This window comes from Pholcus phalangioides, unplaced genomic scaffold (genome assembly GCF_987345545.1).
Source record: "Pholcus phalangioides strain wild (caught in Gottingen) unplaced genomic scaffold, Ppha-v1.0 ptg000017l_1, whole genome shotgun sequence".
Classification (NCBI taxonomy): domain Eukaryota; kingdom Metazoa; phylum Arthropoda; class Arachnida; order Araneae; family Pholcidae; genus Pholcus; species Pholcus phalangioides.
In genome coordinates this window covers 68274576-68288944 of record NW_028301610.1, presented here as the reverse complement: position 1 = coordinate 68288944, position 14369 = coordinate 68274576, and the positions used below count along the sequence as shown (strand labels likewise).

Here is a 14369-nt window from a genome sequence, read left to right as displayed (position 1 = left end):
ACAGTAACCCAATAAAAAATATAAATAATTCATGGTCCCTCCTATCCATCCCGTTGAAAATTTTGAACACTTTGATCATATCTCCCAGACACCTGTGTTCATCCAATGTAAACATATTCAAAAAATGAAGTCTCTCTTTATAACTACAGCCCTGTGTGCCAATATAAGGACACGTGTAGCTCTTCTCTGCACTCCTTCAACCAAGTTTATGTCCCTCTATACGTATGGTCTCCAAAACCTTACAGCATACTCCAGTCCAGGAAGAACTAAGTCTCGGAAAAGCAAAAGAATGACTTTCAGATAAAATGAAACCGAGCATGCTATTTGCTTTTTTGACCACTGCTGAACAATGTTCAGAAAACCTAAGCAGCTTGTCAATGAGAATTCCCAAATCGGTCACCCTAGTTGCATCCGGGATAGTGACACCATTCAACTCGCAAGTGAACCGTGGTTTGTTCGAACCAAAGTGAGTGACCATGCACTTTTCAACACTAAAATGCATGCTCCATTCATTTTCCCATGCTGCAATCCTGTTAAAGTGGGTCTAGACCAACTCCCTATTGCTTTGATTCTTAACTACCTCCATCAGCTTCACGTCATCTGCGAACAATCCCATCGATACCCTGATAGAGTTTATTGATAAAAAGTGATTTTGATACACTGATAAATTTGCCGATGCATATGAATTTTAACATGACTAGGGTTTTATCACCAGGTAAATTTGAATGTTTTTCATCAAAGCTGAAATAATGTATTTATGTCTAACTTTGCATCTACTACCTTTATTTAAAATATGAAAAATTTGAAAAAAAAGTCAAGAATATAGGTTATCAAAAATCAACTTTCACACAAACCAGAATGAACAAAATTAAGCAAGATCATATACAGGGTTATGCCATACTACCAATTAGAAAAATTATTTCAATAACGTGTAGAACTTGAATACATCAGTCATGTTGCAAAGGGTTGTATAGTTATCAAAATAAAAAATTACTTTTTGATACGGACACTATCCACGAAAAATCAATTATAAAGTTGTTGCACTCCCTCTCCTGAAGCCAACAAAAAACATTCCATGTTTCTAAGTGCAATATTAACCAAGATATTTTTTTTTAATTGAAAAATTAGAACAACAGCAAAAACTGAGACTTCTTTCTCTTATTTATGCCGTTCATTCTAAACTTCACTATTTGAATTCAAATATCTCTGTGAATATTGTACTAATAAACATGGATTATTTTTTACCTCATGACAAGGGGAAAAATGTTTTTACTGGGTTTGAGAACAGGGTGTTCATATAAATAATTGTTTTTTATTTTAATAACTGTACCACCCTGAGTGACATGAATGAGTTCTACACATTTGGATAATTTTTTAATTGGAAGTATGGCTCTAGAAACAATGATTCACCATTAAAATACAACAAGGGGAATTAAGTAATCACCCTGTATATAACTGCTATAATAAAATTATAGTCTTTTTTTATTAAAGAAAAAATACTGAAATAGTTCATACTGATGTAAAGTCTTCATTGTCTGAATAAATCCAACTTTATTGTGGTCGACAAACTGGAAAATTTGAGAATCCTGAGTGTAAAAGAACATAATGCTGAAAATAAGTAATTGATATAAAGGGAAATTAAAATTCATAACTTATTGAAATGAACAGAAAATGCACAAATAAGGAGAAATTAAAATTTTAAGGGGGATGAATAATTAAATAGCCAATACCTTTTTTGGTAACCAGAGAGATTTGTACTGATCTGTCCACGATTCAGTAACAAAACAATTTCAAGCATACATGGCACACACATACTATTGAATACCAGGACTTTAACTAATTGTTTATTTTGTAGAAAGAAAGAATTATTTGGTAGAATAATGAGCTCTATAATTTTTTCACTGATGAGTCCCGGTTCAGCCTAAGCACCGATTCTCGCTGTACGTTCATATGGAGAGAACCAGGGACCCGCTACCTACCCTCCAATGTCCACGAAATCGACCATTATGGAGGAGGTTTAATGGTCTGGGCAGGCATCATGTTGGATGGCCGCACACCTCGCCATGTCTTTAAAAGAGGCACTGTGACTGGTGTGAGGTATAGGGATGAGGTCTTGGAGCCCTATGTTCGCCTTTTCGGGGGTGCAGTTGGCCCCGAGTTCATTTTAATGGACGATAACGCGAGACCACATAGAGCTCTTCTGCTTGAGGATATTCGCCGGATGGATTGGCCAGCCAGATCTCCAGACTTTAACCCAATAGAAAATGTCTGGGACGCTCTGGGGAGGGCAATTGCAACTCGCAACCCCCCTCCAGGAACCATCCAGGGAATGAAAACAGTGTTGCTGAACGAGTGGGACCAATAGCCACAGGAAATAATAAACTGCCTTATTTCAAGTATGAAATCACGCTGCGAGACCTGTATATCTGTAAGAGGGGACCATACCCCCTATTAACCCATTTTTTTGTATATTCTGCAACAGCTGTTTCATACCTCCCGACTCCAACGAGTGTTACGCAAGATCATGCGTGTGTATTACAATTATTGAATGGTTATTTGTTTTGTATTGTATCAATGTATGTACATATCAAATTTCATTAAAATCGGTACAGTAGTTTTAGAGATAATCGACCAAGTCTGCAAATTCTCTTAATTTCTTACACCAGTGTATAATGCTAACTGAATTTCATATTTATAGTTTAATCAGTTTCTGCTCAGCTATGATTGCCCCATATAACCCTTGACTTGTTAAAAGTCAAATTTCACAAAACCCCTTCTTAGTGAGTCTTTAAATTATAAAATAAAACTACTGACCAAATTTCAAATTTACAGCTTCAGCAGTTTTGGCGCAGCGATGATGTATGTCATGACATGTTATTTTGTAAATAAATATTCAGTTCTCATAAGTTCTGAGGATCTTGTTGAACATGTTACAGTTGAGACAACTGTGTGACCATCAGGTTGTTAGCTTTGTTTGTAGCAGTATCATGGTTAAAACATTTTTCTAAAACAATGGCTCTTTGTTTTCGAAGAAACAACTATGAGCTTTCAGAGAAAGAGATTAGCTGTAATTTACAAATACTGGTTTTAATCAGTGGATGTGGAAAGTCAATGGGAAGAATTTATGGAAAAACTTTCCTCTGTTTTACATGACGTCATACCCTGTTTGTAAAAAGCAAATTTATTCATTCCCTCTGGTTTACTGATAATGTGTATAATATTTATCTTGAAAAGAAAATGCCATTCAGAGAGCACTTTACAAATTCAATTAAACCTTTGAATGCCACTCTCTCATCATTTGTAAGTCATTTTGGCTTTCATTATTGTAAGTTCTTGAGAAATTTTTACTTTGTTTCATTATTTTGGCATTGACTAATGATCATCAAAAATCCTAGGCACTTCTAGCAGCCCTAAAAACATGAAAATTCAGTGGCTATGAAGGTAGTGTTTAGGATACAAAAGAAAAAATTAAAAAATCCAGAAAATTCCTCTCAGGATAAAGGATCGGAAATATGGGAAAATTTGGGATATTAGCAATTGTCGCCAAATGATTGCAAAATTGTGAATTATAGTTCAAAAACTGTTCAAAATTTTCCAAGGATTGGAAAAAAAATGGTTTTTACATATATCGACAGTGGGTTAGTTTAGTGTTGTGTCAATATATAAATTTGGTGCTTATTTCGAAAACAAAAATTTCATTTATTATAGCACTATTATCACTGATATATTTTCCTGAAGTCACCCATTTTGGATGAAAAACGATTTAATTTTAATTCTAATTTTGTTTCATGGACAAAAATGAATAAAAAAACATACAGGAAATATTTTTCAGCATGAATTTCTCGAATGATATCCAGGGCCATCTTAAGAGCATCATGCCCCCCCCCCCCGGCCAAGTGATTTTTCTGAGGCCCTCGACCTGGAAAATTCTTGAAAAATTCAACTATTTCGCTTTTTTTTGAGGCCCTTCTTCTCTTGTGGTGCCCAGGTGAGGCTATACATTAAGATAGCACTGGTAATATCCATAAAGAAGGGGATCAGAAGCAGGGCCCCCACTCAAAAAATTACAAAAAGGAGGACGGGGGAGGGTAACCCTCTTACACAACATAATCATAGCATAATAATAATAAAAAAAATTTAAGAAAAATTATTAAATTAATTTTTTCCCCAATAGCACTATTCCAGTATCCTGTAAGGTTGACTCAAGCCAAAGCAAAATGACAGAAATGACTTGGTTATGCTATTGGGTATCACCAAAATCATACAAAATTATTATTTTTCTACCAGGCTAAATTTTTTAATCACTACTCTACTTTGTTGAACCTTCAAACTAAGAAAATTAATTAGCAAAAAGAATAAATTAGCAAAAGAAAAGTTAAACCAAATGGTCCACATACACACCCAAAGAACCTGAAAAACGATATAATATCTGCCTCGGCAGAATCATTAATTGCAATCTACTACATTTGTATTATTCTGCATTATAACGATGATTTCCACCTTAATAAAAATGAATTAGACAGATTTCGTTTATAGGAATTGGTAAAAAAGTAGGACATTTTACCAAAAAGTAGAAGTAGAAAGAGTGGGAGCCCTGCAAAAGGGTAAAAAGAATGAAAGATAATCTGAATTCAGCCTGTAAAATGTTGAAATGTACGTATGTGTAATGCACAACAAAAATATGAGATGAGCATACATAAATTTTTGTCACAGTTATCATACTATAATAAGTTATACATACTATCTTTGTCCACGACTTTAGTAAATATTACCAATTCAATTGAGCTATGGTGAAAAACCTGGATATATTTTTAGAAGTAAGGTCAGGACAGAAAAATCTCTCTAATACCCTTTAAAATGAGGATCATGTGGTCACCCATAGTAAAAAATCCTTTCAACTCCTGTACTTAACTACGTATGGTGAAACAATGTACCAAATATAATTAAAGAAACTGTCCAAAAGCATGCAACTTTAAAAAAGAGAACTACAGTAGTTACAAAAAAGAAATGAAATCCCATCAAAAACATTTCTGGTAAAAAAATGAAACCAAGTCTCAAGATTCTTTACTTGTAAAAGTTGGTAATATCTGATGTAGAGCCAAGTCAAATAGTGTGACACTTTGATTCACAAATCCCCCAAGGCTTTGGTTGAAGAACATTTTGGGACTAGACAATTACACAGCACCACAATGTGTTATCCATTGGTTAAGTTATAATTATGTTCATTAATAATATGCTACCAAATAATGTGAATAAGAATACACGTATTTATAGGGCTGACTTGATTTTACCTAACATAGTACAGTGTAATATGAGCTGTCAAGTCCCAAAATGTTCAACTAAAGGTGTGTAGCCTTGGGATGATTTGTGAATCAAAGTTTCAAAGTTAATAACAGTTAAAATTAATAATGATGTAAAAACAATTTTAATAGACAGATTAAAACCTGCTTATATGTTTGATGAAGAATTTGATCCTATATCATTTCAGATCCTACTGTTGCTCAATTTAAGCTCTACGTCAGTGTTTCCCAAAGTGGGCGATAGAAAGGTCGGCGATAGAAGCCACGGGTATAATATAGGATCCTATGGGTTCGCTTGAGTTGGGGGGCGATGAGAGAAAAATTTCTCTGAAGAAGGGGGCGATAAAACAAAAAGTTTGGGAAACTATGCTCTACGTCATAAGGTCTGGCTGTAAAGATAAATTTGTACTGAAATCATGAAGTTTTTATGTAACGTCCTCTGGACTTATCAGGGAATATTGTATGTCTTATCACTGTAAATTTAGTATAAAAATGCAGTTGAGAGAGAGAATCGCTCTTCACATTCACAACTCTTTTTTTACTTTTAATTTTAATGCATACTTGTCATCTGTTTCAAGTCATATAATTTTTCAATTATGTTCTGCTAACCAGTTTGTTCTGAAGTTACATTTTTGATAAATTAATCATTCAAATTATATCAGAACTGGAGTAGTAGTAATATTTATGGAGTCGGATAATTAAATTTTTATCATGCGGTTGTGTATACTGGTAAGTTGCCGCTGTGGTGGTCGAGTGGTTATAGTGATGGACTCAAGATGCGAGGATCCGGGTTCGAACTCCACAGTGGTGGTCGGCTGAAGTTGGTTTTCTTTGGTTCCCAACTTCAAGGCGCAAATGCGAGTCGATCTCCCGGTTAAAAAGTCTCGCCACAGAGGGCAACAGTCCTACAACGATAAATCATTCAATCATAACACTTCACTCATAGTTAGAAAAACTGGTGGCAGATGGCAGCACTACACATAACAAGCATTACAGAGAAACAAAAAACTTCATGTCAGGTTTCACTATACGCACACGCACATTCCCGCATGTACAGATTCGTTGGGGGTTCCGCGGGGGGGGGCGGGGTGCATGTGTGGTGTAGCAGTAGTAGGTAGGGCCTCCAAAAAATGGCTCGGAATCCATGATGTTCTTAAGTCAGCCACCTCGTTGGGCAATTTTCCTGTTGTGGCGTTGTATCTGTATATTTGTATTAAGTTCTTGAGGCCCAATTCATGATGGTAGAGCTTTTAGCATTGACAAGTGCATGGTCACTCATTTGGTTTCAACCAACCCATGTTTCACTCACGAGTTAAATGGTGATATTATTCTAGATGCAACTAGTCAGCAATTTGGGAATTCTCATTGATAAGCAGCTTAGGTTGTCTGAACACTGATATGTGGTGTTTACAAGGGAAATAGCAAACAAAATGTATTATTCTAAAAAAACATATTTCTGCGCTCCCTTGATTCTTCTGATTTTTTGGGGCTTAGTTCATCCTAGTCTGGAGTATGCTGTAAGGTTTTGGAAACCATACCTACATAGGAATATAGAATAGGTCAAAGCGGTGCAGAGACTAGATATGCATGCTCTTGTTGGTACACAGGGCTTGAGCTATGAAGAGCGACTCGATTTTTTGAATGTTTACATTAGAAGATTGCAGGTGTCAGGATATGATTGAAGTGATTGAAATTTTCAATGGGATGGATAGGATAGAATTTAAGTTATTTATACACTGAAAAATCAATTGCTTTGACAAGGGGACACCAGTACTGATTCGTAAGAGACAATTCTAGGTTGTGGTGTCACAGAGATTTCCTCTAATAGGGTCGTGAATTCGAACACACATTCAAAAAAATATATTATAAATATATTAGAATGAATCAAGAAAATATCCATAGTTAGATAAGAAAGCCATAAGTTTTATGGGCAGTGTATTATATTTTATCATAATCATTTGTTATGTTAGTTTTATTTGTGTGTATATTTGTTTTCTCGTGACAATTGCTGTTATTTTGGGTTGCTGTATGGACCATGTTTTCATGGGCATCTTTTTCAACCACCTCATTGGGCTTTTTGCCTGTTGTGGACTTTGTATGAAAGAAACAGTCATAATTCCATAATGTTTATAAAATTTAAGAATTTTTTTTTCTAATTTAATATAATTGCTGGAGTGGGTTATAAGAATTAAGTGCTTGAATTAAACAGGAAGGAATCGATCTAGTACAAAGATAATAAAATCCAAAAAAAAACACACACACACTCATTTAAAAAGAATGTGAAACTGCTTCTGAATGAGTATTATTTTCAGATTTTAAATGTTGAATCCCAAAGTAATTTATTCTTGTCTAATTCTTATGGATGTATTCTTCATTGTGAACTATGATGGTTTATATATACTTTTTTGTTTATTATGTATTTTTTGTTTTTGTCTTTAAAAAAATTGTTTAATCTGATTTAAAATATTTGTGCTTTATATATTTATCAACAGTGTGAAATTCGATGTAAGTTAAGAGTTTATGTATATTTAATCAACAATTCCTGGAGAAAAGTATTTAATAAGACAAGGAAACAAAAATGATGAAAAGAAAGTTATTTTAAGCCAATGGATGATTGCAATGAAATTATTGGAAAAAGGTTTTCAGGCTAATAAGAAAAACATTTTAAAATTAGACATACTGTAGATTCAGTTAATTTTAAAATAATGATTTAAAACAAAGATATTGTTAGAAAAAAATGTTCAATAATGTGTGTATTTACAAAAAAAACAACTAATATTCAAGCAAAACAATGTTCAGAAAAATTTTCATTGGTATTAACATGCATCAAGGAAAAGCTCTAGTACTAGCTAATAAAGTCAGTACTAAATGGTAATCTTAGGTACTGGCTTATACTTTGATAAGCAATTTTGCATGGTTTTATATAGTTTGAAAAAGGTTTTATAGGTTTGAAATGTTACAAAATACAGATACCCTCACTTTATGCGATCAACTGATTCATAAAAAAATTGATTAAGACAAAATCACTTAAAATGAGTTGAATTTAACATGGGTAAGATGAGGATTTTTTCAGAAAGACGAAAAAAATTAAATTCCGTCAGCAAAATAAATTTTGTGAATGGATAGTAGAATGTGGTTAATTTGAATTTTGGATAATTTGAATGTTTAAGACCTCTCCCCTTGAGTTATCTAATTTAACCCTTTAAAAAGTTTTTTAAATTTTTGGATCTGCATTAGATTTGTCACATTGGAAATAAAAGCACAATGTCACTGCAGAATATAAAATCAAGGCTATTCCTACCCCACTAGCATTTTTTAGTGCCATAACAAAACACATTGACCATGGTGCCATGTTGGCGTCAACCAGTGGCTGGAACAAGACGATGTGTTGATGCCATTGCATCACTTACCAGTGAAAGTGAAAGTTATTGTATGTTTTGAATAATTCATAGTTTAAGGGGAAAAAAATAATATTCTCTATACAAGCAAATTTCAAAATTGAATCAATTTCGAGTAATTCTACAAAAAGTCAGACTTAACTATTCTCAACCTAGCTGTGAAATATCAAATCTTTAAAGAAAAAATACAATTTGAAAATTCTGTATTTTTTTACTCTTTCTTTGATAACTCAATACCCATTTTAACATTGTTTAGCTGGAATACATCGAGAATGTACATCGCTTGATACTGATTATGTCATTCAACCTATGGATCAATGTTTACCATTCAGAATTTGAATCTTTTTATCTTTGCCCAAGAATGATAATAAAAATTTTGGAAAAGTTTCGTAATGGATGATCAAGAATTGTTTCCATAAATCAGGATTTGAGCATAGTCAAGAAATCCTGCGGTGATGCTGATTACAGAACAGTGGAAAAATGTTGAAGCTAAGATTATATTGTAATTACAAAAATTAGTGAATTTTGGATAACAGTTTCAGATCCGATAAAATTTTAATAGTTGATAACTATTATCCTATGTGAATGTTGATGTTTAAGTTGAAATTTGTAGTCAGTTTATTGGACCCAGGAAAGACTGAATTCGAATTTTGGATAATTTGAAACTTTTTCCAGTGACTGGACTTCAAAGTACCTATAAATTAAACACATAAATTTTTACCTCTGATGTCCTCAATAAGATGACAAATTGAATAATTAGGTCAGTTATGAATTTTTACCTGAAAACTGAATAGGCTGATAAACAGCACTCATTTTTTTTTATAAGAATCAGGTAGCACAGCCAAAGAATTTTGAATATCCCAAACAAATATGACACTTCTCTAGTCTTCTTCTGAACATTTTCTTCCACTAAAATTCATATGACATATTCAATGCTTTATTATAAGATGTTCAATATAGAGCTCTGAAATTGGATTTCAGCATTTCATACACATTTGTCTCATTCATATCCTGAAATCTAACAGATCTTGGTATTTTAATTGTCATTTCTGTCTCATCCTTGATTTTCATCCTAAAAATGAGCTTCGAAACTGAATTAGAGGCCAAATTAGACAGTTGTGATTTTTTACATCAATTTTTAAAAATTGCGTGAAGTGAGGGATACCTTTATGGCAAATGATTACAAATAACATTGAACAGAGCATCACACTATGTAAATAGATGGGAAAATACAAACAGAAAAATGTTCGATTGATAAATAGTTTGCAAAAAATGATATTCAATTTAAACTATCTAAGTCCTGGATCAGTTGGAATGGTTCACATTCTAGATAATCAATATCCATGCAAGTTGAAAAAAAACACATTTTTGGATCATTGTGATGCCAGCACATCACGGTGCCCTTACAACTACAAAGGAACACTTAGCAAGTGCTAGAGCATTCTCTTTCTCTTTGTTAATACTAACCAAAATTCTCCTGAAAAAAATTGTTTTATTTGAATATTAGATATTTTTCCCTCATGTGAACTCATTATTAAACACTTTTGATTTATGTTGTTACTTTAAAATCAACTGAAACAACAGTAGCACTCAAATCTTTTGACAAATGCAACACAGTTGCTTTTAGTGTCAGTTTATTTGTATGCAGATCTGTAAAATAAAAAGCAGAAGAAAGATATTTATCAGCACTTATAGCCGAAATTTGTTTGTTCTGAGTTAGCGAGCTATTATTGTACCTAGACATTTTAATCTCAAAGTAATTAGGAGAAGTTTTCTGAGGCAAACAATTCAGGAGTTGGGTATTTGACAATGATACTGGTAGATATTCTGTATAATTATGAATTGATAATAATGTTCTACTTTCTTACATAGATTCTTCATTCAGAATTACAGAAATTTTCAAAGTAATGCTTACCTCAATTGATTTTTTAAGTTTCCTTAATTCATCTTCCAATTCTGAATGCTTCATTGATTTCTAAAGTACATTCAAATCAAACATGATAAATTAATTTACATTACTACATTGATTATTACTTTATACATCATAAAAGAATGTAAAACAAATTTACATTATATAGAGAAAATGTTTTTAAGGTTTTTTTATTTTGAAAAATCTTGTGGCAAAATATACAGGGTGGTCATAATTACAAACACAAAGGCCACAACAGACAAATTGTCCATCAAAATGGCTGGGAAAAAAGGTTGCCCATAAAAAAAAGCCCTAAAAAAAAAACTGACTTCACTCACACGGAAAGGGTCCCAAAGTGACATCTTCCAAAAGTTATTAAAAAAATTACCAATGTTGTCAATACTTATGCACAAAAATATTTGTAAAAATCTGGTGGAGAAGAAGAACAGCATTAACAAGAAGTAAATATTAATATTTTAAAAGTCAATAGAGAAGCCAAGAATCAATTTAAAAATCTTGTAACTCCAATGTCTTGGAGTGACGTCATCCAAGCAACACATAATCAGATAAAGCACAGACAAATAAAAAGGAGAGCATGAGAGGCAACGAGTAGCCAACAGTTGTAATTTTCTAATTATTTTTTGTGACTTAATAATCACAGCTAATTTTTTTCTGCTTTTATGTGTTTATGGGTGAGATGAATGTATTTAAATGTTTACATCATTTTTTCACGATGACACCTTGGGACCCTTTCCTAATCAAGCCAGGCCATTTTATAAGAAATTGAAACTGGTGGGGCACTAGAAAAAAAGGGCACTCGAAGCGGAGTAAGCTCCAGTGTGTTCCATACAAATGGCATAGCAGGCGAAAATCTAAAGTTTTAATAAAAATATTAATCAACAAAAATATTAATTAATAAAAGTATTAACTAATTAAATTATTAATTAATAAAAGTATTAACTAATTAAATTATTAATTAATAAAAGTAGTAACTAATTTAATTATTAATTAATAAAAGTAGTAACTAATTTAATTATTAATTAATAAAACTATTTATAAAATTATTAATTAATAAAAGTACTTTATTAACTAATTAAATTACTAATTATTAAACTCATTAATTAATTATAACTCTCTCTCTCTCTCTGTTAATGCATAACATATGCAAAACAGGAAGGGCAGAGATGTACAAACTTGAAAAACAACATACTAAGAAATCTATCTGAAGTTTATAGAGCGAGCAGAAACTAAAAATTGTGCACAATGGTGAAATTGTATATCACATGCAGAACAAGAGTGTATAACATTTGCAAAAATAGGTACATGAAGGTACGCAAAAATGCACTAAATAGGCAAAAGCAAGAGTGTAGGCATGATCAGAGAGAATTGCGTGGTGCTGGCATTGATTAAAAACAATATAATTGTTATATATTGATTACAAACATGCGAGGTAGAAAATTATTACAGGTACAAGAGGAAGCAAGATGACATTGCTTCCTTTGCACATGCAGGAAAATTATCATTTTTAAAAAAGGGATTCATCTCTTCATCGAAAACAATTAGAAACCAGACTTAAACAACCAGAATTAATTTCAATCATTATTTGGATGAACATGTCTCGTATTTCCCGGAACATTCCTATATTTTCACATGATTTAATAGTAGACTACTAGTACAAAGGAAATTTTTTTGAAAAAGGCAACTAGATGGATATTTTTTCCATCCAAATGGCTAAGAAAAAGGCCTGATCCAGTTGGAAAATAACCAAGTTGTCAACACTGTTCTAGCTTCAGCAGGCACTAAAGAAACACATGCAAAAACTCAAATTTTAGAATGGAAAATAAAAACAATAAAAAATACCCTTTTTCAATGTTAAAATGTAGATTTTGATTTCTTTTTTCAATTATACCAAGAAAACAATCAAAAAAGAACACAACAAGAGATGAAAAACAAATATTCAATTTTAAAAAAATTTGAACAAAAAATAATTTTATCCGCATTTGCGAATAATAAATTTTCAACATGAAATTCCTGGTTATAATCATCTCAAATCTCACCTTACGTAGCACAACTCCTGTTAAAAAGTTGTTGACATATGATACCCCAGGTATTGATTGGTATTTTTTTATGGTTTATTATTACTGTATAGCCCCGCTAGAGAGTGGTCATTACCTAGCTTCATCACAAAGAGATACTGTCACCAACACATCCCTCCAAAGATAGACGCCATGCCATTCTCACCTTCCCCCACCTCTATAATTTTTACAAACATTTGAGATTCAAGTGACAGAATCATTCTCCAAGTGTCGTACACTCACATAGTGGGTTCAGTATACACAGAAAAACTCATAAAACCACAAAACAGTGAACACTCATTAATACGACACTGATTTTTATGACATTTACTCATTCGTTATACAGGTTTGGCTTCAGTTGCAGTTTATTCCTATACATATATTAACGTTAAAATATTTAATTTATCAGATGCACAACATCAATTACACAGCATTTTCATTTCAACCGGAATCCCAAAACTCTGTAAAAATTTCATTTCTGTGAATAGGATTTCAATTTTTTTTGTAGGTAGCAAAAGACATCACTGAAATGAATATTTTACGAATATTATCACCAAAGCCTTAATTTTTAGTATGATCGTAACGAATACATAAACATTCAGCAAGCTGATGACTCCTTTAAAATGGGCTCTAAAATGGTTTGTTTATTGTAAGTTTTTGAGAACTATGGAAACGCGGCGAGCCATAAACAAAATAATTTACATTTGTTGAAAAGCAACTATACTAGATGTACAGACCATACTTCTTCTTTGCATACATTGATTTTTGAAGAAAAGAAAAGCCCTCTAAGGAACTTTCCTTTTTCTTTTCCGAAATCTTTTGTGTGAGTTTTTTCTTTGACTCCCTTCATATTGGTAGGGTTTAAAGTTCAAGCTGCTTCAGGAAAACAACAAAAAGGCTTTGCCCCACCAGTGGACATTTTTATCTACAATGTTGGGGGAAACAAAGGATAGTGGGGCAAAATCCCTACCAGTTAACATGTTAAAAAAAGGCTTGGGGGGGGAATCCAAATTAGATACAGGCAACAGAATAAATTTTCACTTCACAATCTCAAGAAAAAAGATTTCTTATTTACAAATACAAATACAATGCCACAACAGGCAAATTGCCCAACGAGGTGGCTGACTTAAGAACATCATGGATCCCGAGCCATTTTTTGGAGGCCCTACCTACTACAGCTACACCACAAATGCCCCCCCCCCCCGCGGAACCCCTTAACGAAACGGTACATGTGGGAATGCGCGTGTACGTGTAGTGAAACCTGACGTGAAGTGTTTTGTTTCTCTGTAATGCTTGTTATGTGTAGTGCTGCCATCTGCCACCAGTTTTTCTAACTATGAGTGAAGTGTTATGATTGAATGATTTATCGTTGTAGGACTGTTGCTCTCTGTGGGGAGACTTTTTAACAGGGAGATCGGCTCGCATTTGCGCCTTGAAGTTGGGAACCACAGAAAACCAACTTCAGCCGACCACCACTGTGGGGTTCGAACCCGGATCCTCGCATCGCGAGTCCGTCACTATAAATACATTTATTAATTTTTCAAAAAAAGCAGTTATTAACTTCCATTATTATTTTAAAATGCAAAAAAATTATTTTGTATAGTTTTATTATAATGAAAAAAATATAACCTCTCAAATTTTATTCAAAATTTTTATTTAGATATACTGTTAAAAAAATTTGTATTAT

General features: G+C 32.9%; 1 protein-coding gene across 4 annotated transcripts in view; it reads right to left on the bottom strand.

Annotated features, from left to right (window-relative positions):
* LOC149074679 (uncharacterized) overlaps positions 1-14369 on the bottom strand; it is a 459047-nt gene that overhangs the window by 385230 nt on the left and 59448 nt on the right. For all 4 annotated transcript variants that reach the window (XM_089247147.1, XM_089247149.1, XM_089247150.1 and 1 more), the window contains exons 9-10: positions 10614-10673; positions 1516-1586 (exon numbers count right to left, since the gene is read on the bottom strand). In XM_089247147.1, the coding sequence (XP_089103273.1) occupies positions 1516-1586; positions 10614-10673 (131 nt within the window). The remainder of the gene's footprint in view (positions 1-1515; positions 1587-10613; positions 10674-14369) is intronic.